The sequence below is a fragment of the Palaemon carinicauda genome, chromosome 1, assembly GCF_036898095.1.
Source record: "Palaemon carinicauda isolate YSFRI2023 chromosome 1, ASM3689809v2, whole genome shotgun sequence".
Taxonomy (NCBI): Eukaryota; Metazoa; Arthropoda; class Malacostraca; order Decapoda; family Palaemonidae; genus Palaemon; species Palaemon carinicauda.
The window spans coordinates 106177791-106204782 of record NC_090725.1 but is presented as its reverse complement, the minus strand read 5'-3'; the positions used below and the strand labels follow the sequence as shown (position 1 = coordinate 106204782).

General features: G+C 42.9%; 1 protein-coding gene across 1 annotated transcript in view; it reads right to left on the bottom strand.

Annotated features, from left to right (window-relative positions):
* The window catches only part of mTerf3 (mitochondrial transcription termination factor 3), a 132299-nt gene that overhangs the window by 102015 nt on the left and 3292 nt on the right, over positions 1-26992 (bottom strand). Inside the window, exon 2 of the mRNA XM_068383838.1 lies at positions 15370-15684. Within this exon, the coding sequence (XP_068239939.1) occupies positions 15370-15684 (315 nt within the window). The remainder of the gene's footprint in view (positions 1-15369; positions 15685-26992) is intronic.

The window sequence follows — 26992 nt, the reverse complement described above, 5'->3', positions numbered from 1 at the left end:
TTAGGCGAAGGCGACCGAACTAATGGTACTGTCTCAATAAGAGAGTGGGTTGAACGGCGGCCTTGCCTTTCCCCTCTGTTCTCAGCCGAAGAGGAGAAGGGCTGAACCCCTGAGTCTTCTTCCGCAGTTCTCGCAAAGCCCATATTTCGTAATTCATCAGAAAATACGGGAATGGGTGCTGATCTGTCTAAAACGCGAGGGCGCGGCGAATAACCTCGCGCGGAAATGTCCGGAGACTTGCGCACTCGGAAGTTTGACGCACGGGAGTTCTCTCTCTCTGAAGATACCAAGCGACGGCGAGAAGTGTTCTCTCTCGCTTGCGCAGCGCGAGCTGAACTCCTCATGAATAAATGTGAAGGAAAGGAATCGCGCTCAGAGAGTTCTCTTTGGTTGGTTGAGCTCCGGGTGCGATCAGACTTAACCTCGCCCCGACGGGAGCGCTTATTGCGCTTGAGAGAATACTCTCGTGAAGAAGAGCGCGAACGTCGTGTAGAGCTCTTCTTCTTATAGCGCTTAGAAGATTCCCCGCGAGAGGAAGACGATCGCGAGGCAGAGCGATAGCGCGAGGAAGCATTCCTCTTATGTTTGTGACGAGAGCGCTTATCACTTCTCGGCGAGACATTTCGTGACGAGATAGAAGGCGAGGAAGAACGAGAGCGATAACGTCTCTTCCTATGTCGCCTCTCTCTCCGACGAGAACGTCTTGGCGACAGAGAGCGAGCTCTCCTTTTCCTCTTCTCTCTCTCTCTCTCCTATCCTCTAAGGACGAAGGCGACGAGGACGAGGAGGAGGAGGAGAAGGAGGAGGAATCGTGATGAACACGCTTACGAAGTTGTTTCGTAGTAACGCAAGCGAGGGGCGAAGTAGGCTCCGCGGGAGCTGACGTTATTACCTCCGCTGACACTTCAGCGGCCGCCGATTGAGCTGATGGGATATCGGCGAGGCCCGGACCCCCTGAGGGATCCAAAACAGAAGGGACCTGAGGAAACACTGTGCCTGCGAGGAACTGGTTCCACACCTCCACCGAAGGAGAATCAGGAAGTCCAAGGGCCGGCCATACTGCTCGCACGTTATCTGGAAGCGAAGCGGTAGTAGAATTATTTCCGATAACGGAAGAAATTATCCCACCGGGGGAGGTCACTTGATACTCCTGCCCCGGGGGAATGGGTGTTAAATCAATGGAGCCGCTCTTCCTTGACTTCCCGCCGGAGGAAGGAGGCAAGGAAGAATATGAAGGAAGAGATCGAGAGACCGAAGAAGAAGCCCGACACTCCTTACCTTTCGACGGCGAACCTGGAGGTAATGAGTCCTTCTTGGATTTCTTCTTCTTTCTCTTCATGAACTTATCCCATTGCGTAGGCGACCATTCCTTACATACTTGGCAGGGGGAGTCTTCAGCACACCTATGACCTCTGCATGAAGGGCATAGGGAATGAGGATCCACCTCCGGCGGTGACATAAATGTGCCACAAGCTTTCGGGGGAATCCCGGGACACTTCCTCAAATTAGAGGACATCACATCTAATTAAAGAGAAAAAGAAAAAGTTAATGAAAAAAACACAATTAAAGAAAGGCTAGTCTGCCAGTCAAACACAACCGGGAGCAGAGGTGTTACCACTGCGACGGCTAGAATTCGATTGAAGGTACTCAGTAGCTACCGGCCGGCAGTTCCCCAACCCCATCTGGGGGATAACTACCGGTCCGGTCGTTAACGACCTTGTTAAGGTTTTCTGCCGTATCTTCCAGCTCGCGCTAGAATATCTCCTATAGTAAAGAATGAGGGTTTGTATTTAGTGTAGGAACAAATCTCTTGACATCACTAGAGCTAGGGAGGAATGGGGGGAAAATAGATGGACAGAAGGTAAGTCATTATGGTGACTACCCCACTCTATAGACAAAATATTAACTAGCTATAACATCAAATCACATTTGAACCAACTAGATATATTTCATCTAAGACTTAATATTAACATTCCATGTATACTTTGATAAAGTCGAAACTCTTTACTAAATAACCATGCCATTTTCACAAAAACCTACAATAACCATATAAATGTAAAGAAGGTATAAATTTCTTAAATAACACATGCATTATTATTGCCCTAGAGTCTTGAAATCTAAAGAAATAAACTAGATTTATTCAAATAAATTTAAAAAAAAAAAATTATTTCTATATTCGCCTGATTTTCATATTGCTTTATTCTCTGGGCTTACTCATATTGATGTTACCCTTAAAAATTTCCTGATTCTCTTCAAAAGGACTACACCTCTTGCCTCTTATAGATCAGATTTCTCCTGGCTCCTGAGATGTACTTCCCATGCACCAAGCCAGTACACAGAAGATCTAATGGCCTCTCAATAGAAAGATAAAAAAAAAAAAACTCAAGAGCTGCTTTGGCATCAGCTTGGCCATTACCATGGATGACACAGAAGAGTCCTTTGGCTTCCTTCTCCTCCCCAAAGAGAATGACTGCCACTGAACCACTATCAACAATTGATTTACAGGGATGATTGTGAACAGTCATGGCCCCTACAAAAGGCAGAGTGTGGATTGACTGGCAATTTAGGAATAAACTGGTTGCGTCATTCACCATTTCCATGGCATTTATCTACTTCCTACTTTGTCTTCATAATGTCATATGATGCCAGCACATAAACATTGAATACTGCAAGCATAATAAAAAGAATTACCAGCCTATTTACAAGGCACAACAGTACATACGTACCAGTGGTTAAAAGCCTTGTTAAAGGGTATAAAAATACATGCTGTACTAGTTGCTGCAGAAGACAAAAGTGAAGCGTCTTTGCCAGAAGGGTAGCTGGAGGTACTCGCCAGCGTTCATTACCTGTCGTTAACTACCTCATTAACAAATTCAATGGCTGATCTAGCTCTGCTGAAGACGTCAAAACATAGCCAGTACTACACACGATGACTCCCAGATACGTCATTTACAAATACAAACCATATGGAAGTTAAAATCACTCGTATATCCTACAAAAGCATACAGCACATGGTAGTATATCACAATTAGGAAATTTCACCAAAAAAGCTCCTCCCATCCCTGATATTAGCCTGTCCTCCTTCTTTCTTCAGCCAATCAACAAAGTCTTTGGAATTCTAGCCTTTATTCCTGATTGTGTAAGAGCTATGTTAGTCTGTTTTTATGTTACCAGTTACCAGAAGCCAAGGTAGACTCCTCTTTCTGACCCTCCGCAAGAAGGTCCTTCTCGGTGTCTTCTGACACCTCTGACATCCTCTCATCTAGATGGATGTCCTCCATCACATCCGAAACATCCGTATCTACGGAAATCTGGACGCAAGGGATCTCAGGGGGCTGTGGTATGATGGCATCCGCAGATGCCTTAGGGAACAGATAGGCCCGCATCCGTTCATTCGGAAGGTAAGGCCCCGTGGCGTTTTTCTGGAAGCCACGGACCCATCTACGCACCTTACTCCGTGCTGCATCCCTTGACTCCGTTGTCTTGGGGTCATCAAAGGCCTCAGTAACCAAAGCTTTGCATACATTACATACCTGAGGGTCCCAATACTTAAGAGTTCCCTTGGTGATTTGGTGATGGAACAGAGGGAGTGCGCCCTGCACTCCTCGTGGCCGCAGAAGTCCTTGCTCCTGACGTTGCAGAAGACTCGCAGGCACTTAGGGTGGTCATCCTGAAAAGAGAGGAAAACTAAATGAGTATATGGTGGTTCATCTCACTTGATAAACTATATAAATATTATTAATAATATTTTGCCTTTTATTGCATATAGCTTAGGATAGGCAGGCTAGAAATGAATTAGGAAAGACACATACATGTGTTTCCCGTCCAGCCAATTGCTGTGACCTCCCTCAAAATTAAAGCCTAGGGTTATCCTATTCAGGAGGCCCATTGGAAGAGTTCTACCCTGTAAGGATAGATAAGTGTAACTTAACACTGACTTCCCAAAAGTTTAATAATGAGAGTCATTTGTAACTGATCATCTATCAGTGTATGGAAAGAAATTCCCTTTCCTTATATAATATGGTCTCAACAATAGACTGCGCATGGACACACAGAGTATGTTGGAAAATTAAGTACAGTATACTTTATACTATAGTTTTCTGTTTGCAGTATGATCTATACTGCAAATATGTTATTTTTATTAGTAAAATAAATTTTTGAATATACTTACCCGATAATCATGTAGCTGTCAACTCCGTTGCCCGACAGAATTCTATGGAGGGATACGCCAGCTATCACAATACTAGAAGGGGGTGTACTTACCAGCGCCACCTGTGGCCAGGTACTCAAGTACTTCTTGTTGACACCTCCTCAATTATTCCTCGGTCCACTGGTTCTCTATGGGGAGGAAGGGAGGGTCGATTAAATCATGATTATCGGGTAAGTATATTCAAAAATTTATTTTACTAATAAAAATAACATTTTTCAATATTAAACTTACCCGATAATCATGTAGCTGATTCACACCCAGGGGGGTGGGTGAAAACCAGTGTACAAGATTAAAGGATAGCTAAGTATCCCATATTTCATATAACAGTTATCTCAAATAACAATGAAATAATAAGTACCTGGTAAGGAAGTCGAATTGAACCGTTACTCTGCCTCTTTTTTAAGTTCGTCTTCCTTACTGAGCGCAGCGTTCCTCTTGGAGGCTGAATCAACCCAAAGGTGCTAAAGTATATAGGGTTGCAACCCCTACTAAAGGACCTCTACAAAACCTCTAACCCAGGCGCTTCTCAAGAATGAATAGACCACCCGCCAAATCAAAAGGATGCGGAAGGCTTCTTAGCCTACCGTAACAACCATAAAAACAACAATAAAAGCATTCAAGAGAAAGGTTAAAAAAGGTTATGGGATTAAGGGAATGTAGTGGCTGAGCCCTCACCTACTACTGCACTCGCTGCTACGAATGGTCCCAGGGTGTAGCAGTTCTCGTAAAGAGACTGGACATCTTTAAGATAAAAAGATGCAAACACTGACTTGCTCCTCCAATAGGTTGCATCCATTATGCTCTGCAGAGAACGGTTTTTATTAAAGGCCATCGAAGTAGCTACGGCTCTTACTTCGTGGGTCCTTACCTTCAGCAATGCAAGGTCTTCCTCCTTTAAGTGAGAATGGGCTTCTCTAATCAGAAGCCTTATATAATACGAAACCCCGTTCTTGGACATGGGCCTCGAAGGTTTCTTGATGGCACACCATAAGGCTTCTGACTGTCCTCGAATAGGTTTAGACCTCTTAAGATAATATTTGAGAGCTCTGACAGGGCAAAGAACTCTCTCTAGTTCGTTACCTACCATGTTGGAGAGGCTAGGTATTTCAAACGATCTAGGCCAAGGACGTAAAGGAAGTTCGTTCTTTGCTAGGAATCCGAGCTGAAAAGAACATGTTGCAGATTCGGTCGTGAAACCAATGTTCTTGCTGAAGGCATGAACCTCACTGACTCTCTTAGCTGTTGCAAGGCAGACGAGAAAAAGAGTCTTGAGGGTAAGGTCCTTGAAGGAAGCTGACTGGAGAGGTTCGAACCTAGATGACATAAGGAACCTTAAGACTACGTCTAGGTTCCAGCCTGGAGTGGATAGACGACGCTCTTTAGACGTCTCAAAAGACTTAAGAATGTCTTGAAGGTCCTTGTTGGAAGAAAGGTCCAAACCTCTGTGGCGGAGAACTGAAGCCAACATACTCCTATACCCTTTAATCGTAGGGGCTGAAAGGGATCTCTCATTCCTAAGATGTAGAAGGAAGTCAGCTATTTGGGTCACAGAGGTATTGGTAGAGGATATTGAATTGGCTCTACACCAGCTTCGGAAGACTTCCCACTTAGATTGGTAGACTCTACGAGTGGAAACCCTTCTTGCTCTGGCAATCGCACTGGCTGCCTCCTTCGAAAAGCCTCTAGCTCTAGCGAATCTTTCGACAGTCTGAAGGCAGTCAGCCGAAGAGCGTGGAGGTTTGGGTGCAACCTGTCTACGTGAGGTTGACGTAGAAGGTCCACTCTTAGAGGTAGAGTCCTGGGGATGTCGACTAGCCATTGAAGTACCTCTGTGAACCATTCTCTTGCAGGCCAAAGGGGAGCAACCAGCGTCAGCCGTGTCCCTTCGTGCGAGATGAATTTCTGCAGAACTTTGTTTATTATCTTGAACGGTGGGAATGCGTAAAGGTCGAGATGGGACCAGTTCAGTAGAAAAGCATCCACATGAACTGCTGCAGGGTCTGGAACAGGGGAACAGTACAGCGGAAGTCTCTTGGTTATGGAGGTGGCAAACAGATCTATGGTAGGTTGACCCCACAAGGTCCAAAGTCTGTTGCACACACTCTTGTGGAGGGTCCATTCCGTGGGAATGACCTGATTCCTTCTGCTTAGGCGATCTGCTGAGACGTTCATATTGCCCTGAATGAACCTCGTGACCAGAGTGAGGTTTAGACCTCTTGACCAAATGAGGAGGTCCCTTGCGATCTCGAATAGGCTCCTCGAATGGGTTCCTCCTTGCTTGGAGATGTAAGCCAAGGCTGTGGTGTTGTCTGAGTTCACCTCCACCACTTTGCCTAGCAGGAGGGACTTGAAGTTCAGCAGGGCTAAATGAACTGCTAGTAGCTCCTTGCAGTTGATGTGGAGCAATCCCTGTTCCTCGTTCCACGTTCCCGAGCATTCCCGTCCGTTCAAGGTCGCACCCCAGCCCGAGTCCGATGCATCTGAGAAGAGATGAAGATTGGGGGTCTGAATAGCCAACGATAGGCCCTCCCTGAGAAGGAGATTGTTCTTCCACCACAGGAGAGTGGTCTTCATCTCTTGGGTGATTGGGATAGAGACTGCTTCGAGAGTCGAACCCTTGTCCCAATGAGCTGCAAGATGGAATTGAAGAGGGCGGAGGTGGAGTCTCCCTAGCTCGACGAACAGGGCCAGTGATGAAAGGGTCCCTGTGAGACTCATCCACTGTCTCACCGAGCAACTGCTCCTCTTCAGCATGCTCATGATGCACTCTAGGGCTTGGCTTATCCTGGGGGCCGATGGAAAAGCCCGAAAATCCTGACTCCGAATCTCCATTCCCAGGTACACAATGGATTGGGAGGGAATGAGCTGAGACTTTTCTATGTTGACTAACAGACCCAGTTGTCTGATTAAGTCCAAAGTCCAGTTGAGATTCTCCAGACAGCGACGACTCGTGGAGGCTCTCAACAGCCAGTCGTCTAAGTAGAGGGAGGCTCTGATGTCCGATAAGTGTAGGAATTTTGCTATATTCCTCATCAGATGAGTGAACACCATAGGAGCTGTGCTTAGGCCAAAACACAGGGCTTGGAATTGGTAGACAACCTTTCCAAAAACGAATCTCAGGAAAGGTTGGGAGTCTGGATGAATAGGAACGTGAAAGTAGGCATCTTTCAAGTCCAACGAGACCATCCAGTCCTCCTGTCTGACCGCTGCTAGGACCGACTTCGTCGTCTCCATCGTGAACGTCTGCTTGGTGACATACGCGTTGAGCGCGCTGACGTCCAGCACCGGTCTCCAACCTCCTGTCTTCTTGGCCACAAGAAAGAGACGGTTGTAGAAGCCCGGGGATTGATGGTCCCGGACTATAACCACTGCCTTCTTCTGCACAAGTAGCGACACCTCCTGGTGCAATGTTAGCCTCTTGTCCTCTTCTTTGTAGTTGGGAGAGAGGTTGATGGGAGATGTGGTCAGAGGTGGTTTGAGGCAGAATGGAATCCTGTAACCGTCCCTCAGCCAACTGACAGACTGGGCGTCTGCACCTCTCTTCTCCCAGGCTCGCCAGAAGATCTTGAGTCTGGCTCCTACTGCTGTCTGGAGATGCGGAGAGTCAGTTTTTTCCTTTAGATGTCTTGGAGCCTTTCCTAGACTTGCTCCTGTAAGAGTCTGGACGGGAGCTTCCTCGGCTGGGGGCTCTACCACGAAAGGGCGGTATGAACCTCGTAGCAGGGGTATCAGCCACTGGGGAGCGATAAGTCTTGGGGACTGAGGTAGCAACCTTAGACTTACGAGCCGATGAGGCTACAAGATCGTGTGTGTCCTTTTGTATCAGGGCAGCAGACAAGTCCTTAACCAGCTCTTCGGGGAAGAGGAACTTCGAGAGCGGAGCAAAAAGGAGTTGTGACCTTTGACAAGGTGTAATGCTGGAGGAAAGGAAGGAACACAGCTGTTCCCTTTTCTTCAAAACCCCTGATACAAACATCGACGCAAGCTCACCAGATCCATCCCTAATGGCCTTATCCATGCAGGACATTAATAGCATGGCAGAATCCTTGTCCGCAGGAGAGGTCTTCTTGCTGAGGGCCCCCAGGCACCAGTCTAGAAAGTTGAACATCTCAAATGCTCTAAATACTCCCTTCAGTAAGTGATCAAGGTCTGAGAAGGTCCAGCAAACCTTAGAGCGCCTCATTGCAGTTCTCCGAGGCGAGTCTACCAGACTTGAGAAGTCAGCCTGGGCAGAGGCAGGTACTCCCAAGCCTGGTGCTTCTCCTGTGGCATACCAAACACTCGCTTTCGAAGTGAGCTTAGTCGGAGGGAACATGAAAGAAGTTTTGCCAAGGTGTTGCTTAGTCTGCAGCCACTCCCCTAAGATCCTTAATGCTCTCTTAGAGGACCTTGCTAGGACTAGCTTAGTATAGGTGGACTTAGCTTGTTGTATGCCCAGCGAAAACTCAGATGGCGGAGAGCGGGGAATAGCAGAGACAAAGTGGTCTGGGTAAACCTCCCTAAGCAGAGTCAAGACCTTACGAAAGTCAATAGACTGTGGAGAAGGCTTGGATTCATCCACGTCTGACGAGGGATCCAGGTGTGCCGCCTCATCATCAGACGCCTCATCACCAGAGTGTAGCGAAGAGATCGGACAAGAATGCTGAACAGCAGAGTCAGAACGAGTAGGAACAATATTAGTGGTTTCCTCTTCAAGTAACTGTTGAGGGAAAACCTGAGGCTCAGACTGCAAAGGCTGAATAAAAGACGAAGCAGAAGGAAGGCGCATGGGTGGAGGAGGCTGACTCCTAGCATGAGTGGTTGGACCCAAGGGTTGCGCTTGCTGAGCTGTTGGCGGAAGCGGAGTAGCAAGTTCCTGTTCCTGTGGTGTGAGCGGAGCGCGATGAGGTAGAGGCTGCGCAGAACAAGGTAAATGTCTCGCAAGCTGAGGCTCCTGAGGCGCAAGGCTAAGGTGTAGTGGTGCTTGCCTTGTGGAGGGTTGAGCTCGCTGCAGCGAGAGCTGAGGAGACTGACTCATGGACGGGAGAGGTTGTTGTACCTCAACCGAGTGTTGCACCACTGGTGGAGCAGCAAGTGGAGGCGGAGGAAGAGAGGTATAATCCTCCTGATCCCATTGTAAAGGTTGCCTTAAAGAAGGCGGAGGCTGAACACCACTGGGAACAGCAAACTCAGAACGAGGCTCAACATCGTACGCCTGGCAGGTGGTACTGCGATCAGGCGGAGCGAGCGCAGGCGGAGCGAGCGCAGGCGGAGCGAGCGCAGGCGGAGCGAGCGCAGGCGGAGGGAGTGTAGGCAGAGGCGGAGGCGCAACACTCTCAGCCCGACACTCACGCATCAAGTCCGAAAGCTGTGCTTGCATGGACTGTAGAAGAGTCCACTTGGGGTCGGCAGAAACTACAGTAGGCTGAGGTAAAGCCTTAACAGTCGAGCTCTGTTGTGGCAGAACCTTACTCCTCTTGGGCGGAGTGCAGTCGACAGATGACTGCGGCGAGTCAGAGCTGAGCCAATGACTGCAACCTGGCTGAGCACTCGCGGACTGGACTCTGCGTTTAAGTGGTCTCGAGACCTGAGACCAACGTTTCTTCCCTGACAGATGATCAGCGGACGAGAAAAAGACGGGCTCAATCGTCTGCAGGTGGGAGTGACGGTCTTTGGAAGACACGCCCGCAACCACCGAGGATACTTCTGTGCGCCTAACAAGGCCTGCCGAACCCTTATGCCCTTCGACATTGCTTCTCCCCTGGGCTTGGGAGCTTGCAAGAGGTCCCGGACTGGGAGGACGACTGGCTCGCACAGAAGTATCCTCACGCACCACACTGGCACTGACACTGCACTGACACTAGCACTCGTCACAGCACTGGCACTAATTCCACCCACTGCACTCTTGACCTTAAGTTCCTTGACTTCGGCCATCAGAGACTTATGATCACTTACCACTGACTCTACTTTATCGCCTAAGGCCTGAATAGCACGCAAAACAACAGACATATCAGGCGGAGGGCAAACAGTAGGTTCGGGGGTAGCCACTACAGGGGTAGGAAAAGGTAGGGGATCATGAGGTGAGGAAAAAAGTGAAGAGTGAGAAGAACTCCTCCTAACTCTACCTCTCTCTAACTTAGTTGAATATTTCAAAAGACGGACAAATTCCAGTTCCGAAAGTCCGGCGCATTCCTCACATCGATTTTCTAACTGACAGGGCCTGTCCCTACAGTCAGAAAAAGCGGTGTGAGGATCTACCGAGGCCTTCGGAATACGCCTATTGCAAGACCTACATCGTCTATGGGAGGGGGCTTGCGAAATGTCAGACATCTTGAATCCAAAGAGTTAGCCAAAGGGGGTTCCAAAATCAAGCAAAAGATCGTTAACCGTTAATCAGGACTATATAAAAGCTATCTAGCTAATATAAGAAGGTTTCCAGTAAAGCGACAGCCGAAATCTGAGAGAATACTTCACCAATTAGCCGTGAAAATACTCGAAGATCATAAGCGTATCCCAGAACGTCTTGCCGGAAGCACGACAGAGGAATAATTGAGGAGGTGTCAACAAGAAGTACTTGAGTACCTGGCCACAGGTGGCGCTGGTAAGTACACCCCCTTCTAGTATTGTGATAGCTGGCGTATCCCTCCATAGAATTCTGTCGGGCAACGGAGTTGACAGCTACATGATTATCGGGTAAGTTTAATATTGAAAAATACTAGCTACTGTATAGTCATATACTGTAATTCTAGCCAGCATGTTGCCAGCAAGGCTAACACCTGGGGCGCCGGCTGGGATGGTGGCTGGCAGCAGGTCGCCGGCTGTCGGCGCACTAGTCCAGCCGGCGTCTTCCCGGCAGGGTAGTGGCCGGCAGCTGCCGGTTAGGTTAGTACCCGGCGGCACTAGCCGATAGAGAGAGAGAAAGCAAGGAGTGAAGGATGATGTAAGAGCTCTGTCTTACTGCCTTCCTCTAGAATGAGGGTTCAAATGGAAGGGGAGAATGTATTGTTCAGGCTTCCACCCATCCACAACCATTGCCGGTGTCTGCTGGCCTCAGGTTTGTGAATGGCAGTCCAAGAGAAGACTGAAGAACACTCTACAGTAAAGGGATCCTCTGCCGGCACAGCTCTCCCGGAGCCTTGCGTCCATAAGGGAAATCTGAGCGACTAGGCCACTACAAGCAGAAGCCCGAGCCGGCCCTACAACCTGCCGGCAAGCGGTGAGATTGTAGGACGACGGCCAAAGGGTTGTGATGGCTAGGCCATCACTAAAGGATAGAGGGGGAAGGGAAAAGGGTCCTGTATGAGGTGTGGAAGGAGCCAGCAGGGTTGCCGGTCCTACCACACCCTAAAGAAACTCTGTTTCAGTATCGGCGCCATCCTAGGCAGCAGGAGAATATCTATTCTCTCGCCTAGGGTCTGCCAATATAGTTGAGGGGCCGGCAGCAATCTTGCCGCCACCCCTAAACAAAAGAGAAACAGAGTTCCAGTGTCGGGGCCATCATAGGCGGCAGAAGAATGTCTATTCTTCAGCCTAGGGTCTGCAAGCACAGGACTAGTCTACTAGACCACAGGGAGGTGGCAATATCATATAACCCCTTCAGGTGCGGTCTAGGGAGGTCTAGCCTCATATGCCGGCAGCGTAATCCGACAGGGGAATGACTATTCACCCTGCCGGCCAGCTGCCGGCACAAGACTATCTACTCTGAGGTTCTGACCGAAACCCAAAACCTGCCATCTGCGGCTAAGGGAAGGGACATAAAACCTTAGCCTAGTCCTGCCTGAATGACAACTCGAAGCACGACCAACTAGGGTTGTAGCCTAAGGAGGGATTACCCTTAAATCTCCACTGGAGACGAGTATCGCTTCATATAATAATTCTAGGAGATATCTATCTCCGCCTGAATTGATAAAACGACACAAGAGGGCAACCGGGGATCATGTATGAAAGTATACTAAAGCCACTAGGCTAGTAGCCCAGTGGCAGCGAGAATCGACTACCTAAATCACCGAAACTCTCTCGTATACTATCTTAGAAGAGGAAATTTTATATGCAATCAATATATCTCACATGTATAAATTGCCTAAATAGCTTCATTTAAAAGTAATAACACTAGGAATGTCTATTATATCATGCATGAAAGTAAACTGAAACGCCTAGGCTAGGAAGCCTAGCGTAAGCAAGGTTTGGTTACCTAAATCGCCGAAACTATTACGAATACTATCGGCATAATATAATTAACTCCTAGCAATGAAGACTAAATAGCTATCTTTATTTATGCTATTTATACTGGGAAAGTCGTTCTGGGTAACTACAGTGAACCCTCGTTTATCGCGGTAGATAGGTTCCAGACGCGGCCGCGATAGGTGAAAATCCGCGAAGTAGTGACACCATATTTACCTATTTATTCAACATGTATATTCAGACTTTTAAAACCTTCCCTTGTACGTAGTACTGTTAACAAACTACCCTTTAATGTACAGAACACTTAATGCATGTACTACAGTACCCTAAACTAAAACAGGCACAAATATTAAAGGCGATTTTATATCATGCGTTTCCTAAACACGCTAAAAAGCACGATAAAAAATGGCAACCAATGTTTTGTTTACGTTTATCTCTGATCATAATGAAGAAACAAACTGGAGGTAGAGCTTTGCTTATTACCCAGACATATTTCCCATACTTTTCCCTTAGAACTACATCACATCTTCCTACTTTAGATATATATATATATATATACATATATATATATATATATATATATATATATATATATATATATATATATATATATATATATATTTATATGCATACATACATATATACATACCTACATATATGCATACATACATATATACATAAATACATGCATACATATATATATATATGTATATATATATATATATATATATATATATATATATATATATATATATATATATATATATATATATACATATATATATATATGTATGCATGTATTTATGTATATATGTATGTATGCATATATGTAGGTATGTATATATGTATGTATGCATATAAATATATATATATATATATATATATATATATATATATATATATATATATATATATATATATATCTAAAGTAGGAAGATGTGATGTAGTTCTAAGGGAAAAGTATGGGAAATATGTCTGGGTAATAAGCAAAGCTCTACCTCCAGTTTGTTTCTTCATTATGATCAGAGATAAACGTAAACAAAACATTGGTTGCCATTTTTTATCGTGCTTTTTAGCGTGTTTAGGAAACGCATGATATAAAATCGCCTTTAATATTTGTGCCTGTTTTAGTTTAGGGTACTGTAGTCGATCAATTAGTTCATTATGCATGTTGCATAAGATTTTTCATAACTCTGACCATCCTTTACATTCAGATCTCCCTGGACAATTCTATCCTGTTCGTAATACTAGGCAGGCAGTTAATTCTAATAGCCAGGCCTTCTCCATCATAAGACTCAATACTACGCAGTACTCAAGAAGTTTTATTCCAGCTGTTACCAAGTTGTGGAATGATCTTCCTAATCGGGTTGTTGAATCAGTAGAACTTCAAAAGTTCAAAGTTGGAGCAAATGCTTTTTTGTTGACCAGACGGACATGAGTCTTTTTATAGTTTATATATGACATTTTTGTTGTTGACGTTGTTAATAGTTTATATATGATATATCTCTTTTGACATTACTTTTTTTAGAATAATTTATTGTTAATTTGTTCTCTTCAGTTATTTATTTCCTTATTTCCTTTCCTCACTGGGCTATTTTTCCCTATTGGAGCCCCTGGGCTTATAGCATCTTGCTTTTCCAATTAGGGTTGTAGCTTGGATAGTAATAATAATAATAATAATATATATATATATATATATATATATATATATATATATATATATATATATATATTACTGTATATATATGGGTTATGGAAAAAATCCGCGAAGTGGTGAATCCGCGATGGTCGAACCGCGAAGTAGCGAGGGATCACTGTAAATAACTCATGCGTTACGAACAACAGCATCCATGACGCCTCCGGTTCAGGCAACAGCTTTTCCACTAAGTTAACTTAATTTTACTTAATTTCACTGAGGCAAGAGCTAAAATTTATACAATGTAAGGATCAAATACTCAACTTTCCAGAGGCAGAAGAGGCTGGAGATTGCATGATAAATCCAAAATAATCCAAAGTAACGAGAGAGCAACCGGGAAAATCACCGAGCGAGATCGCTACAGAGAAAGAAATAAACATGGCGACGAAGATGGCGCCATCTAGATACTCAAGGTAGTAACGGAGGAAGGGTACCTTGATAACGGCTCCCCTTCTATTTTTGCCACTTTCCCCCTCGAAGCAAAAACGCTATTCGGGTTGAAGATTGCTATGTGTCGTATCAAGATATACGTCCCCTGATATTATGTGATATCCTTGAAGGAAACTTTAAGGATATTTGCGCCAGGAGTTAGAATTCTGGAGACCTAAAGGTAAATTCTCTGGGAATATCACTCTAGTCAAATATACCCTAGGAAGCTACTTTAAGGAACCTTCCATCAGGACGACATGGACTGAGCCCAAAAATCTCGTATATACAGTAGCTACTGAGGGCAAATCCGCTGGCTCGTATTGAAGGGGTTAAAGAACAAAAGGTTTGTACAGTATTTCTAAAGAAACCCATTTTCTTTAATTTCTCATCAAGCTTGCGCTTCAAAGCCTATAGCATATGATTAATGAGGAGGATTCATTGAAATGATACAAGATCAAACACTTGACATAAGAGTTGATAAACAAACTAGATATGATAAAAATTTGCACAGACATGACAAAGAGCTTACATTACCAAAGGATGTCTCCCTTACTTTATACTACTACTCAGCTATTTTTCTCTTCTTCGCCTTCAGCTTTTCCCATTTGGATATGGGGTTGCTGTTTCTAGTCTGCCTTCCCAATCTTCCTGTATCATGTACATCTTGTTCTCTTAGACCATTTTCCTTCCTGTCATTTAATAATTCATCTTTCCCCCTGAACTTTGGCCTTCTCATCCTTCTCAGCTATTACAACCTACTATCTGATATACAGTAGTCTTTATTGAAAATAAGAAGTCTGAAATTAGGAAAACCATATCATTAAAATAGTATTCTAACTTTTAAAAGCTAACAATGTGCACCAAATCAACTTACTTATTGGCATATGCAGCGAAGTTGAAAGTTGGACGTATCTGCGGAGCAACATCAACCAAGTCCTCCTCGTTTACCCTTAGGAGAGCATCATTTTTTTTCTTAGTAGGCACAACAGTGTCAGAAATCACTTCAGTTTCTGGATGGTAATCAAGGGATACATTATCTAATGGTCTTTGCATAAGTCTGTTCTCCTGAGGTTGATCATTGGATGTATTACCTGATGTATATCTCTGAAGGAAAGTTAATGTAGGTCTCTGTATCAGAGAGGACCTTGCAAGAGATCCCCCTCTTTTTAATATAAAGGTCGCTGTGAACCTGTAATGGGGAAAAAGGAAAGTTTACTTTAAAATATATTTGCAGAGAGAAAACTAAAAAGGGTATACTGTACAGTATATAAGAAAGAAAAATAATTTTTTTTTAAAGTAGTTCATATTTTTCCTAGCCATACAAACCCGAGTCTTTGGACTAGAGAGATTACTTCATCGCGAGCTGGAATCGGTCATTAAAATTGGATAACAAGCAGTTTTGCAACTGGTGAGGGTACAGGCAAGGAGATTCACCTCTCCATTTGTAAAGCTTCACTTTTGACCTATATACAACCCAGGACTGAGAGGGGTGGTTGAAGAGGGAAGTTGGATTAAATGAATCAGGTTTGTATGGATAGAAACAATACAAATTACTTAAAAAATGTCATATTTGTTCCTTTGCGACACAAACCTTTATCCTTTAACTAGGGAGACTCACAGCTTGATGGGTTGGAAATCCCCTGCATACCAAACTGAAAGGTTCAATTTCTTCCCTGGAAGTGATCAACACTTGATCTATTGAGAAGCTAAGGGAGGACCATTGCCACCACCTATCTGCCATTCATATGGATGAAAGACTGATAGGACCCAAGTTGTGCATGTATACATGCATCTGATCAAAACTAGAGATCCCTTTCCCCAAGAGGAGTGTCAAATGGAAACAAATATCAGGCACAGATTAACAGGCTGGTATAAGACCCACCATCCTCACACCCGTTAAAGGAGGATGAGCAGAGATACTTCTTTAATCTTAAAGAATGGAGCTCTGAAGTAAAACTCACCAGCATGTAACATTTCGACTGCTTTATCCCCGTGAGGAGGGGCAGAAGAATGAAGAAGAGCCATTCATACTACCATTCATTCCAGACTTACATCTACATGTTACTGTCATTACTTACAATAACGACATGGGACATCAATTGTTATTGAATATCTATGTTCATATTGTATATGGAAAATGTTCTTTTATATTACATTGCGTTAAGTGGAAATGTGCAGGTTTCTGTACAAATGAAGGTTTTGTTTATATTTAATTGTAATAAGCATTGTTACCAAGGAATATTGTCTTGTGAATAGTGTATAAGTGGTTAACAATGCGGTGTAAGTTGTTTGAATAGTTTCGTTCGGTTTGCGTTGAATAGTTGGTTTCGTTCGTTTGTTGTTTTCTTTTGTCGTGGGCGAACGAAGCGGAAGTCATGACTTTGGGAGAGAGCGCGAACGCATTACGTTTACGACAAAGGCAGCAGAGGTAAATCGACACAGTTGCTGCCTGTCACTTGTGAACGCTTGTAGTGTAATCTTCAGTGGACTTAATCAGGATGAAGAGAATTTCATTTGATTAACGAAGCCGTTCCTTCCCAGCATTGAATGAAGTGGATGAATTAATCAACCGAAGTTTGGATGAGTATCATATAATATTTAGTTACCTTGGATGGGGTAATTCACTAGGGATATGCATATCTGTGCGTGGGATTCCGTGACTGGGTAAAATCAAATATTTATATGTGGTATCGTGGTTCACCCGTGCCTATTTGTAATCCGAACTCGGTAAGAACTTCATATGAAACCAAGTAAGTAATAATTGGGGCAGAGCTCAATAGAATATAATATGACCATTTATCTTTGTAACACAACGCAATGAATTCCTAATGTAGAGAAAGGGTCTTGAGTTCTCTTAACGAATCTGGTAATTAGTAATTTGTGAATGACTGAAATCATTATATGTTGTTGCTTGTTTGACCCTAATAAGTAACGATATTTGGTGCCGTGACCAGGATTTGTGAGATTTTTCGATAATTTCTAAAGTTTGAAAGCCGGTCATATAATAATATTTTGGTTTAGTCACATGTACGATTAATACCATTGGTGATTATATTGGACATTTACGCAGGGTTTTCCTGCTAATAACTATGTTGTGTTGATGTTTTGCTGTTAATGCGTAGCCTCCCTAACCTTGTTGAATCCTTTTGTTTTTGCGCGTTTCGTTAAATTGGTATGCGGTACCCTGCTTACATAACTAGACGGGATTAACCCTTTCTCTTTGTGTGGTGTCGTAAGACACAGTAAATAGTTTTTTTTTGCGCTATTTGTAGGTTAGAGGCATTTCAGGCTTGATTAAAAAGGTTTCGAATATGAAGTTTAATCAAATTTCTCCTTTTCATTGTTTAATTTGAGTGAAAATTATTGGGTGATGAGTCACCTTTGTGAAAATTTGCTTTTGAACCCAGTTATTATAGTTGGATGCATATTTATCATTTATTGAAAATTTGAATATATTGTATTTGTATTGTTTGAGATTGGTCTTGTCATAATGGAGTCGTTGAAGCGTAGACGTGGCGGTTATAAATCCGATATCACACGTTTTATTGGGAAGATGACCGAAGTGATCGATTCAACAGATATTGATGCTATAACTTCCCTTAGGGATTCTATTTTAGATAATCTGAACAAAGTTCTTGCTTTGGATGAACAAATTTTGGATTTAGTTAAAGAAGAAGAAATGTCTGATGAAATGATAAATCAAGCTGAATATGCAAGAGACGTCCGTACACATATCGGCAAACTCAATAGCTCTATTACTAACAATTTGAAGTTACTAAATCCTCTAACGCAACCACCGCCACTACCCACAGCCAGTATTAGATTACCCAAACTGGATCTTCCATATTACTCTGGAGATATATTAGAATGGAATTCCTTCTGGGAACTATACGAGGTGTCAGTACACCAGGAGAAAGACTTGGAACCAATTCAGAAGTTTTCATATTTACGAAGTGCACTCACAGGAGAAGCTTCGAAATTAATCTCTGGATTTAAATTTGAGGCCGCCAATTATCCACAAGCTGTGGCTCTTCTCCTGTCCAATTATGGAAAGAGAGATGAAATTAAGCATGTTCTGGTGAGAAGATTGCTAGAAATGCAGTCTCCTGCTGCCAATTCAGAATCATTGCAAACTTTCAGAGCTAATTTTGAATGCTCAATAAGATCGCTGGAAAGTGAAAGGCTGGAATTAAATGAACTTTATGTTATTTTGCTCTACTGTATACCAAATTGCCTCAAAGCGTGAGTGAGACTGTGAAGTGTAGGTGTGGAGACGATTGGTTGGTATTAGACACCTTTAGGAAATACCTAGAAGAGGAGATTCGCAATCTAAGAACTTTTGTTTCAACTGATGTAAATAAACCTGAAACTCTGTCGTCAATATCTACATTCACGGTAAATCAATCCCAAGCTGTTAGACCGAAAACCAAGGGAAATATGAATAAGTCCAGTCATCAGCAATCCACAAGATTTACTCTTTGTGATAAAGAACATTGGTGGACTCAGTGCAAAACTTACGCAACCAGAGATGAAAGGTTGAATCGTATCAGAGCTTTGCAGTTATGTTTTGTGTGTGCTTCTAAGAAACATTTTAGTGTGGATTGTGACAAATCAAGTTGCAATAATGGTTGTAATTTGAGACATCATCGCATCTTCTGTGATAGATAGGGACCAAACAACAAAGCAAAGCAAGAATAAACAAAGTGGTGTACAAGTGGGAACACTATCAGTAAATGAGCAGGAGAAACCAAATAAATCAGGTAAGCAATCCATATTACCAACAGCAACAATTCCTCTGAAAGGGAAGAAAGGTCGAATGGTACGACTTAGAGGGCTGTTGGATACTTGTGCCGAGAGGACAATTATTAAAAGATCGGCTCTAGAGAGACTGCAATATAGGTCCAAGGGAGTTGAGAAGATTGAGAGGTTATCTAGCTAGTAAACCTGTTCATGAATATGAGTTGATAAGTGTCGCCATACCACATAAAGGCAAGTTGATAATAATGGACTGCATAGTGGTGGATGAGCTGCCAGAATATGCGAAGAAATTCGACGTTAAGAGAAGCTTAAAGTCGTTATGTAAAACTAAGATCAGCTTGGCTGATAAAGATTTTGATTTGCCTGTTGAGAATCAATCAACTATTGAATTGTTGGTAGGGGTTGATAATGTTTATAATATTTTGCATCCAGGGTTCAAAAGGGTTAGAAATTTAATATTGTTGCCGACCATATTTGGTTATGTAGTGTCAGGCACATGTAGTGCTCCCCCCACTAGGGAAACTCAGGTGACAATTTTGAAGCTAGCTGTACAAACTGAAGGAATTGAAGCTACACATAATAAAAATCCCAAGACTGATCTGGATGCATTGTGGAGTTTGGATAGACTGGGAATAGATTGCAGTGAGTTGCGAGAACAAGACTTTGAGAGCACTATAACCTATTCTGAAATTGATAAACAGTATGTTGTGGCGTTGCCGTGGAGAACCAATAGATTCAGATTGAAGACAAATTTTGGTTTAGCCATGAGTAGACTTCGACAGCAGAGCATCAAGTTTCAGAAGGATGTGGATTACTTGGATCATTATCAGAAAATCTTGCAAGAGCAAGAAGATAGAGGATTCATTGAAAGGGTAATCTAAAATAAATCTGATGTGGATTGTCATTACTTGGCACATCATGGAGTGCTTAAAGACAGTGCCACTACTCCAATAAGAATAGTGTTTGATTGCTCATCAAAACAAGGTAAAAATGGATTAAGCTTGAATGATTGTCTATGAACTGGACCACACCTAACGGCTGATCTACTCAGAGTCCTGCTGCAATTTAGAACTAACACCTTTGCTTGCATTAGTGATATTGAGAAGGCATTTTTAATGGTACAGTTGCGTGAAGAAGATCGCAATTATACGCATTTTTTATGGTTGGAAAATCCAACAGATCCCAATAGTAAATTAATAGTACAGTATACAGATTTAGAGTAGTATTATTTGGAGCTACATGCTCACCTTTTCTTCTAAATGCAACCATCAAGCATCACTTGTCCACTGTGGTCTCGTGGTTACCCCGGTCCAAGACAGTGGATGTAGTGGAAAGACTGAAGAAAGGTTTGTACGTAGATAATTTGCAATTTACGGCTAATGGTGAATCTGAGTTGATGGATTTATATTTTAATGCCAACAAAATATTTGCTCAGGCTCACTTATATTTGAAGGAGTGGGTTAGCAATAGCGAGTCTATACAAACTATTGCTGCTGCTAATCAAATTGAAGCCAAACAAAACCAAATTCATAAAGTATTGGGATTGAATTGGGATATAATTAAAGACGTTTTAACTATCAATCCAACTCATATTAATAGATCGAGTCAAACAAAGAGAGAGATTCTCAGTACTGTTGCTCAAATATACGATCCATTGGGATTGCTTCTCCCTGTTACTATGAAAGCAAGGATATTTTTGCAGAAATTGTGGAAGGAACATCTGGATTGGGACGAACAACTCGCCAACCCGCCACAAGAGGAATGGAGTGAAATATGCAAGGACTTGGAGAAGTGTTTTGAAATATCCTTTCCTAGGAGTGCTAGCCTAGGAACTGGTGATACCTTGCACATATTCTGCGATGCTAGCGAAACTTCATATGGTTGTGTGGCCTATAGAGCATATGGTGAAAGCTCTAATATAATTTTAGCAAAGGGCCGAGTGGCGCCCATTAAGGAATTGACAATTCCGAAATTGGAACTAATGGCATTGTTGCTAGGAGCAAGAATGACAAAATTTATTATTGACTCCTTTGATGAGAAGGAATTTAAACAATTATATGTCTGGTCAGACAGTAAAGTCGCCCTTAGCTGGATTGTGTCCAGTAATGTTCTGCCTGTGTTTGTGAGAAACAGTGTAATTGAGATTAACTCTTTGATTCCGGGGTCAGTCCTGTCTTACGTACCGTCGTCAGAAAACCCCAGTGATTGGTTGACACGGGGAAAGAGTGCTAAGGTGTTAGCAAAGGACTCCTTTTGGTGGGAGGGACCCCCTTGGTTAAAAAATCACACTCTGCCAATTGATAGGTCATGGGTTGGGTGTACACATATACAGTGGAACCTCTACACACGAACGTATCTACATCCGAATTTTCCAACATCCGAAGTAAAATTCGAGCAAATTTTTGACTCTACACCCGAATTTTATTTCGACACACGAAGTAGCAATTTTCGTCGTACCGGTTGTATCCGAATTTTTCGACACGCGAAGTACAATTCGAACAAGTTCCGACTCTACACCCGAATGTTTTTTTCGACACCCGAAGTAAACAATACTCGTACGCGTAGTCGGTGCTCATAGCGCCTGAAGTGTTTTTTATTTCCGCCGATAGAAGGCAGCACATCGACCTCGGAGGGACGCTCAATTAGCGCGGCTTGGGTCAGTCCTCTGTTCTCGTCGGCTTCTTGCGGTTGTGCTCTTTGCGTTCTGATATTAACTGTGATTTAATCGTGATTTTTTACGTGCATCCATTAACGATAATTTACGTAAATCATGGGTCCAAAAAGGCTTAGTTTTGCCAGTGGTAGTGGTGAGAAAAGGAAGAAGGAAATGCTTTCTATAGAAATTAAGCAGGAAATTATTGAAAAACATGAGCGTGGCATCCGCGTGAGTGAACTTGCTAAACAGTATGGCCGTAATATGTCGACGATCTCGACAATCCTTAAACAGAAGGAAGCTATTAAAGCAGTGAAACCTTCTAAGGGGATCACTATAATTTCCAAACGCCGTACCCCTATCATAGAAGAGATGGAACGACTTCTACTAGTGTGGATTAAGGATAGAGAGATCGTTGGCGACACCATCACCGAAACCGTTATCTGCGAGAAGGCGCACACCATCTTTACGGACTTGAAGGAGGAGAGCTCTGGGGGTGATGCTGGGGAGAGTTCAACCGAGCCTTCCTCAGATGATTTCAAGGCATCTCGTGGCTGGTTCGAGAAATTTAAGAAACGGTCCGGGATTCATTCAGTTGTTCGCCACGGAGAGGCTGCTAGTGCGGACACAAAGGCTGCAGCTGACTTTGTTAAGAAATTCAAAAATATCGTAAAGGAAGAAGGCTACGTAGAGCAGCAGGTGTTCAATTGTGATGAAACCGGGCTGTTTTGGAAGAAGATGCCGAGTCGAACCTACATCACTGCTGAAGAGAATAAATTGCCTGGGCATAAGCCAATGAAGGATCGGTTGACTCTTGCTCTATGTGCCAACGCTAGCGGGGACTTTAAAGTCAAGCCCTTGCTTGTTTACCATTCGGAGAACCATAGGGCCTTTAAAGCACACAACGTCGATAAGGATCAGCTTCATGTTTTCTGGCGATCCAACTCGAAGGCCTGGGTCACTAGGCAATTCTTTGTGCAATGGGTAAACCAAGTTTTTGGTCCTTCTGTGAAGAAGTATCTTCATGAGCAGAAATTGCCTTTAAAGTGCCTGCTATGCCTTGACAATGCACCCGCTCACCCCCCCGGACTTGAAGATGATATCTTCGATGAATTCAAGTTCATAAAGGTGCTGTATCTTCCACCAAATACCACCTCTATCCTCCAGCCCATGGACCAGCAAGTCATCTCTAATTTTAAGAAGCTGTACACCAAGCAGTGCTTTAATGTCACGCAAAGCACCAACTTAACTTTGCGTGAATTTTGGAGGGGCCACTTCAATATCGTGCACTGCTTAAAGATCATTGATCAGGCTTGGGTGGGATTAACTCGACGGACCCTCAATTCTGCATGGAAGAAGCTGTGGCCTGATGCAGTTTCTCCCCGAGATTTCGAGGGTTTTGACCCCGAACCTGATCCCTTGGTCGGTGCAGCGGAAGCCGTAGAGGAAATAGTCTCCCTTGGCAAGTCCATGGGTCTGGAGGTCAACGCAGATGACGTTACGGAACTTGTCGCCAAACATCACGACGAACTGACGACGGATGAGCTCAAGGAACTCCATGCTATGTCGGAGCACATGAGTGATGACGAGGAAGAGAGCGAGGAGGTAGAACATGTTAGGTTCAGCGCAAATAAAAGAGGTGTTAGGAAAATATCAAGACGTGGTCGACTTCATCGACAAATACCATCCAAAGAAATTGCAGGTTTGTCGTGTAGTTTCTCAATTCGATGATGTTTGCCTAACGCACTTTCGAAACATTCTGAAAAGCCGTACGAAGCAATTATCTATCGATGCTTTCTTTAAAAAAACTGCGAAGCGAACTCGCGATGAAGAGGATGTAAGTGAACCGAAGAAAACGGCAAAGAGTGAAGAGGAAGAAAGTGAAACACAGAAAACGGAAAAGAGTGAAGCAAAAGAAATTCAGTCAATTTTAAATGTAAGTGATAGTGATTAAAATTACATAATCATCAAAAAGAAAAAAAGAAAATGTAAAAAAAAATATAAAATATAAAAAAAAAAAAATAAGCTAAGTTATGTTAAAGTTCACTTAGTGTAAGTTAGAATAAGTTACGGTAGTGTTACGTTTATCGTAGTTAACCTCTCTACCTCCTCGCCGTCCGTCCGTCTCCTCTCTCCTCTCTGCGTAGCGAAGACGAACAACACCTGCGCTGGAGTTTCTAAGGTAAAGTGACGCTAAAAACCCGTTTCTTATTTATCATTTTTTGCTAATTCTTCTTATTTACATGTCTATTCTTCTTATTTACATGTCTATTATCTAATTTAGTGTTCATTATTCTCATGGGAAAGTTATGTGTAGTAGTTTATTAAGAAGTTATCATAGGTTTTTGGGCTCAACCACGGATTAATCCTATTTCAATGTATTCTTATGGGAAAATTCGTTTCTACATCCGAACAATTTCTACATCCGAAGTTGGTTCTGGAACGGATTAAATTCGTATGTAGAGGTTCCACTGTACAAGGTGAACAGGACATTGTGGTCAATGTTGTAGGGGACATAGATGCAACACGCCTGCTTGATTGGGAAAGATTCAGCAGAGCTGACAAGGTCTTTAAGACCATAGCTTGGATAATGCGATTTGTAAAGAATTGCAGACTAGCAACCAATGACAGGAAAACTGGTAGTTTGACTCTGGAAGAGTTACAAGAAGGAAAGGTCAAAACAATTGTTCTCATGCAGAGAGAGTTCTTTCCAGAAGAATATAAAGCCCTGAAAAGGGAGGAAACAAACCCAAAATTGTCATTAATTCGCCAGTTGAATTTGTTTTTGGATAATAATGTAATGAGATGTAGAGGCAGGTTGGAACATGCAACACTACCTGAAGAAGTCAAATTTCCTACTTTACTGCCAAAGGGTTGTGTTCTGAGTAAGTTGTTAATAAGACGACATCATGTGATGCAAGGGCACATGGGGGTGAACGCTACTGTAGCTAGAGTAAGACAGGAGTTCTGGATACCACAGCTGCGACAACTGGTCAAGAGCGTGTTACATCATTGCGTGATCTGTAAGAAAGTTCAAGGAAAACCATATAAAACTAATATAATGCCCCCATTGCCGGAATTCCGGGTACAACGGAAACAACCTTTTAGCGTTACTGGGGTGGATTACACCGGGGCGTTATGGATAAAGGAAGGGAAGCAAAATCCGGAGAAGGTGTATGTCATACTATTCACATGCCCGATCACTAGGGGTATACAGCTGGAAGTAGTCAGAAATCAGTCCGCTGACTCATTCCTCATGGCCTTCCGGAAGTTTAGCAGCCGTAAAGGCTTTCCTTCATTAATGTTGAGTGACAACGCCACTACCTTTGTAGCAGCATCTGAATATCTGAGAACAATGGCAGAGAGCCCCCTTTTTCAAAACCATCTAGAGAAAATAGAGTGTAAGTGGAAATTTATACCAGCAAGAGCACCTTGGTTTGGTGCAATCTGGGAGAGATTGATCGGACTATTGAAAACCTGTATGAAAAAGGTAATTGGTCGAGCTCTTCTCAGTTATGATGAATTATCCTGCATTTTGGTGGAATTGGAATCCATCATAAATGACAGGCCACTAAGCTACACCTCGGGGGACCTTGATCAGAAGGAGATTCTAACTCCCAATCACCTGATCTTGGGTAGGAAATTAAGATCCTTTCCCAAGGAAACTATTAATTGGGATGAGGTATCTGAAGACCCATTGTATAGTAAAACTGAAAATGTAGAAAGGAGATGGCAGACTCCTTTACATATCCAAATTGTGTGATCAGCTATGGAAAAGATGGGAACATGAATATTTGATTTCGTTAAGAGAGACTCATCGAATTGGAGTCCAACATAATTCTTGGCCCAAAATAGGAGATGTCGTCCTCGTACATGATGAAGGGCCAAGAAACAAATGGAGGTTGGGTCAGGTGATTCAGGTACATGTGGGGTCTGACAATGTAGTTAGGGTAGCTACCCTCAAAACCTCCCATGGCCAGATCATGCGTCCCATTGTGAAGTTGTACCCGTTGGAGTTATGGCAAGAAGTTGAGACTCCTGATCCTGCCAAAATTCCTGAAGTGAGTACCCGACCATCCAGGAAGGCTGCTCGGGTGGCTGCAGAAACTAGAAAAGATTTGATTCAAAAGGGACTGTTGTAAATACTTGTATATTATAACTTTTGTGGCGGGGAATATGTCGTTACTTACAATAACGACATGGGAAATCAATTGTTATTGAATATCTATGTTCACATTGTATATGGAAAATGTTCTTTTATATTACATTGCGTTAAGTGGAAATGTGCAGGTTTCTGTACAAATGAAGGTTTTGTTTATATTTAATTGTAATAAGCATTGTTACCAAGGAATATTGTCTTGTGAATAGTGTATAAGTGGTTAACAATGCGGTGTAAGTTGTTTGAATAGTTTCGTTCGGTTTGCGTTGAATAGTTGGTTTCGTTCGTTTGTTGTTTTCTTTTGTCGTGGGCGAACGAAGCGGAAGTCATGACTTTGGGAGAGAGAGCGAACGCATTATGTTTACGACAAAGGCAGCAGAGGTAAATCGACACAGTTGCTGCCTGTCACTTGTCAACGCTTGTAGTGTAATCTTCAGTGGACTTAATCAGGATGAAGAGAATTTCATTTGATTAACGAAGCCGTTCCTTCCCAGCATTGAATGAAGTGGATGAATTAATCAACCGAATTTTGGATGAGTATCATATAATATTTAGTTACCTTGGATGGGATAATTCGCTAGGGATATGCATATCTGTGCATGGGATTCCGTGACTGGGTAAAATCAAATACAGTATTTATATGTGGTATCGTGGTTCACCCGTGCCTATTTGTAATCCGAACTCGGTAAGAACTTCATATGAAACCAAGTAAGTAATAATTGGGGCAAAAGCTCAATAGAATATAGTATGACCATTTATCTTTGTAACACAACGCAATGAATTCCTTATGTAGAGAAAGGGTCTTGAGTTCTCTTAACGAATCTGGTAATTAGTAATTTGTGAATGACTGAAGTCGTCATATGTTGTTGCTTGTTTGACCCTAATAAGTAACGATAGTTACCATAGACGAGTTACATCCTGTCTCAT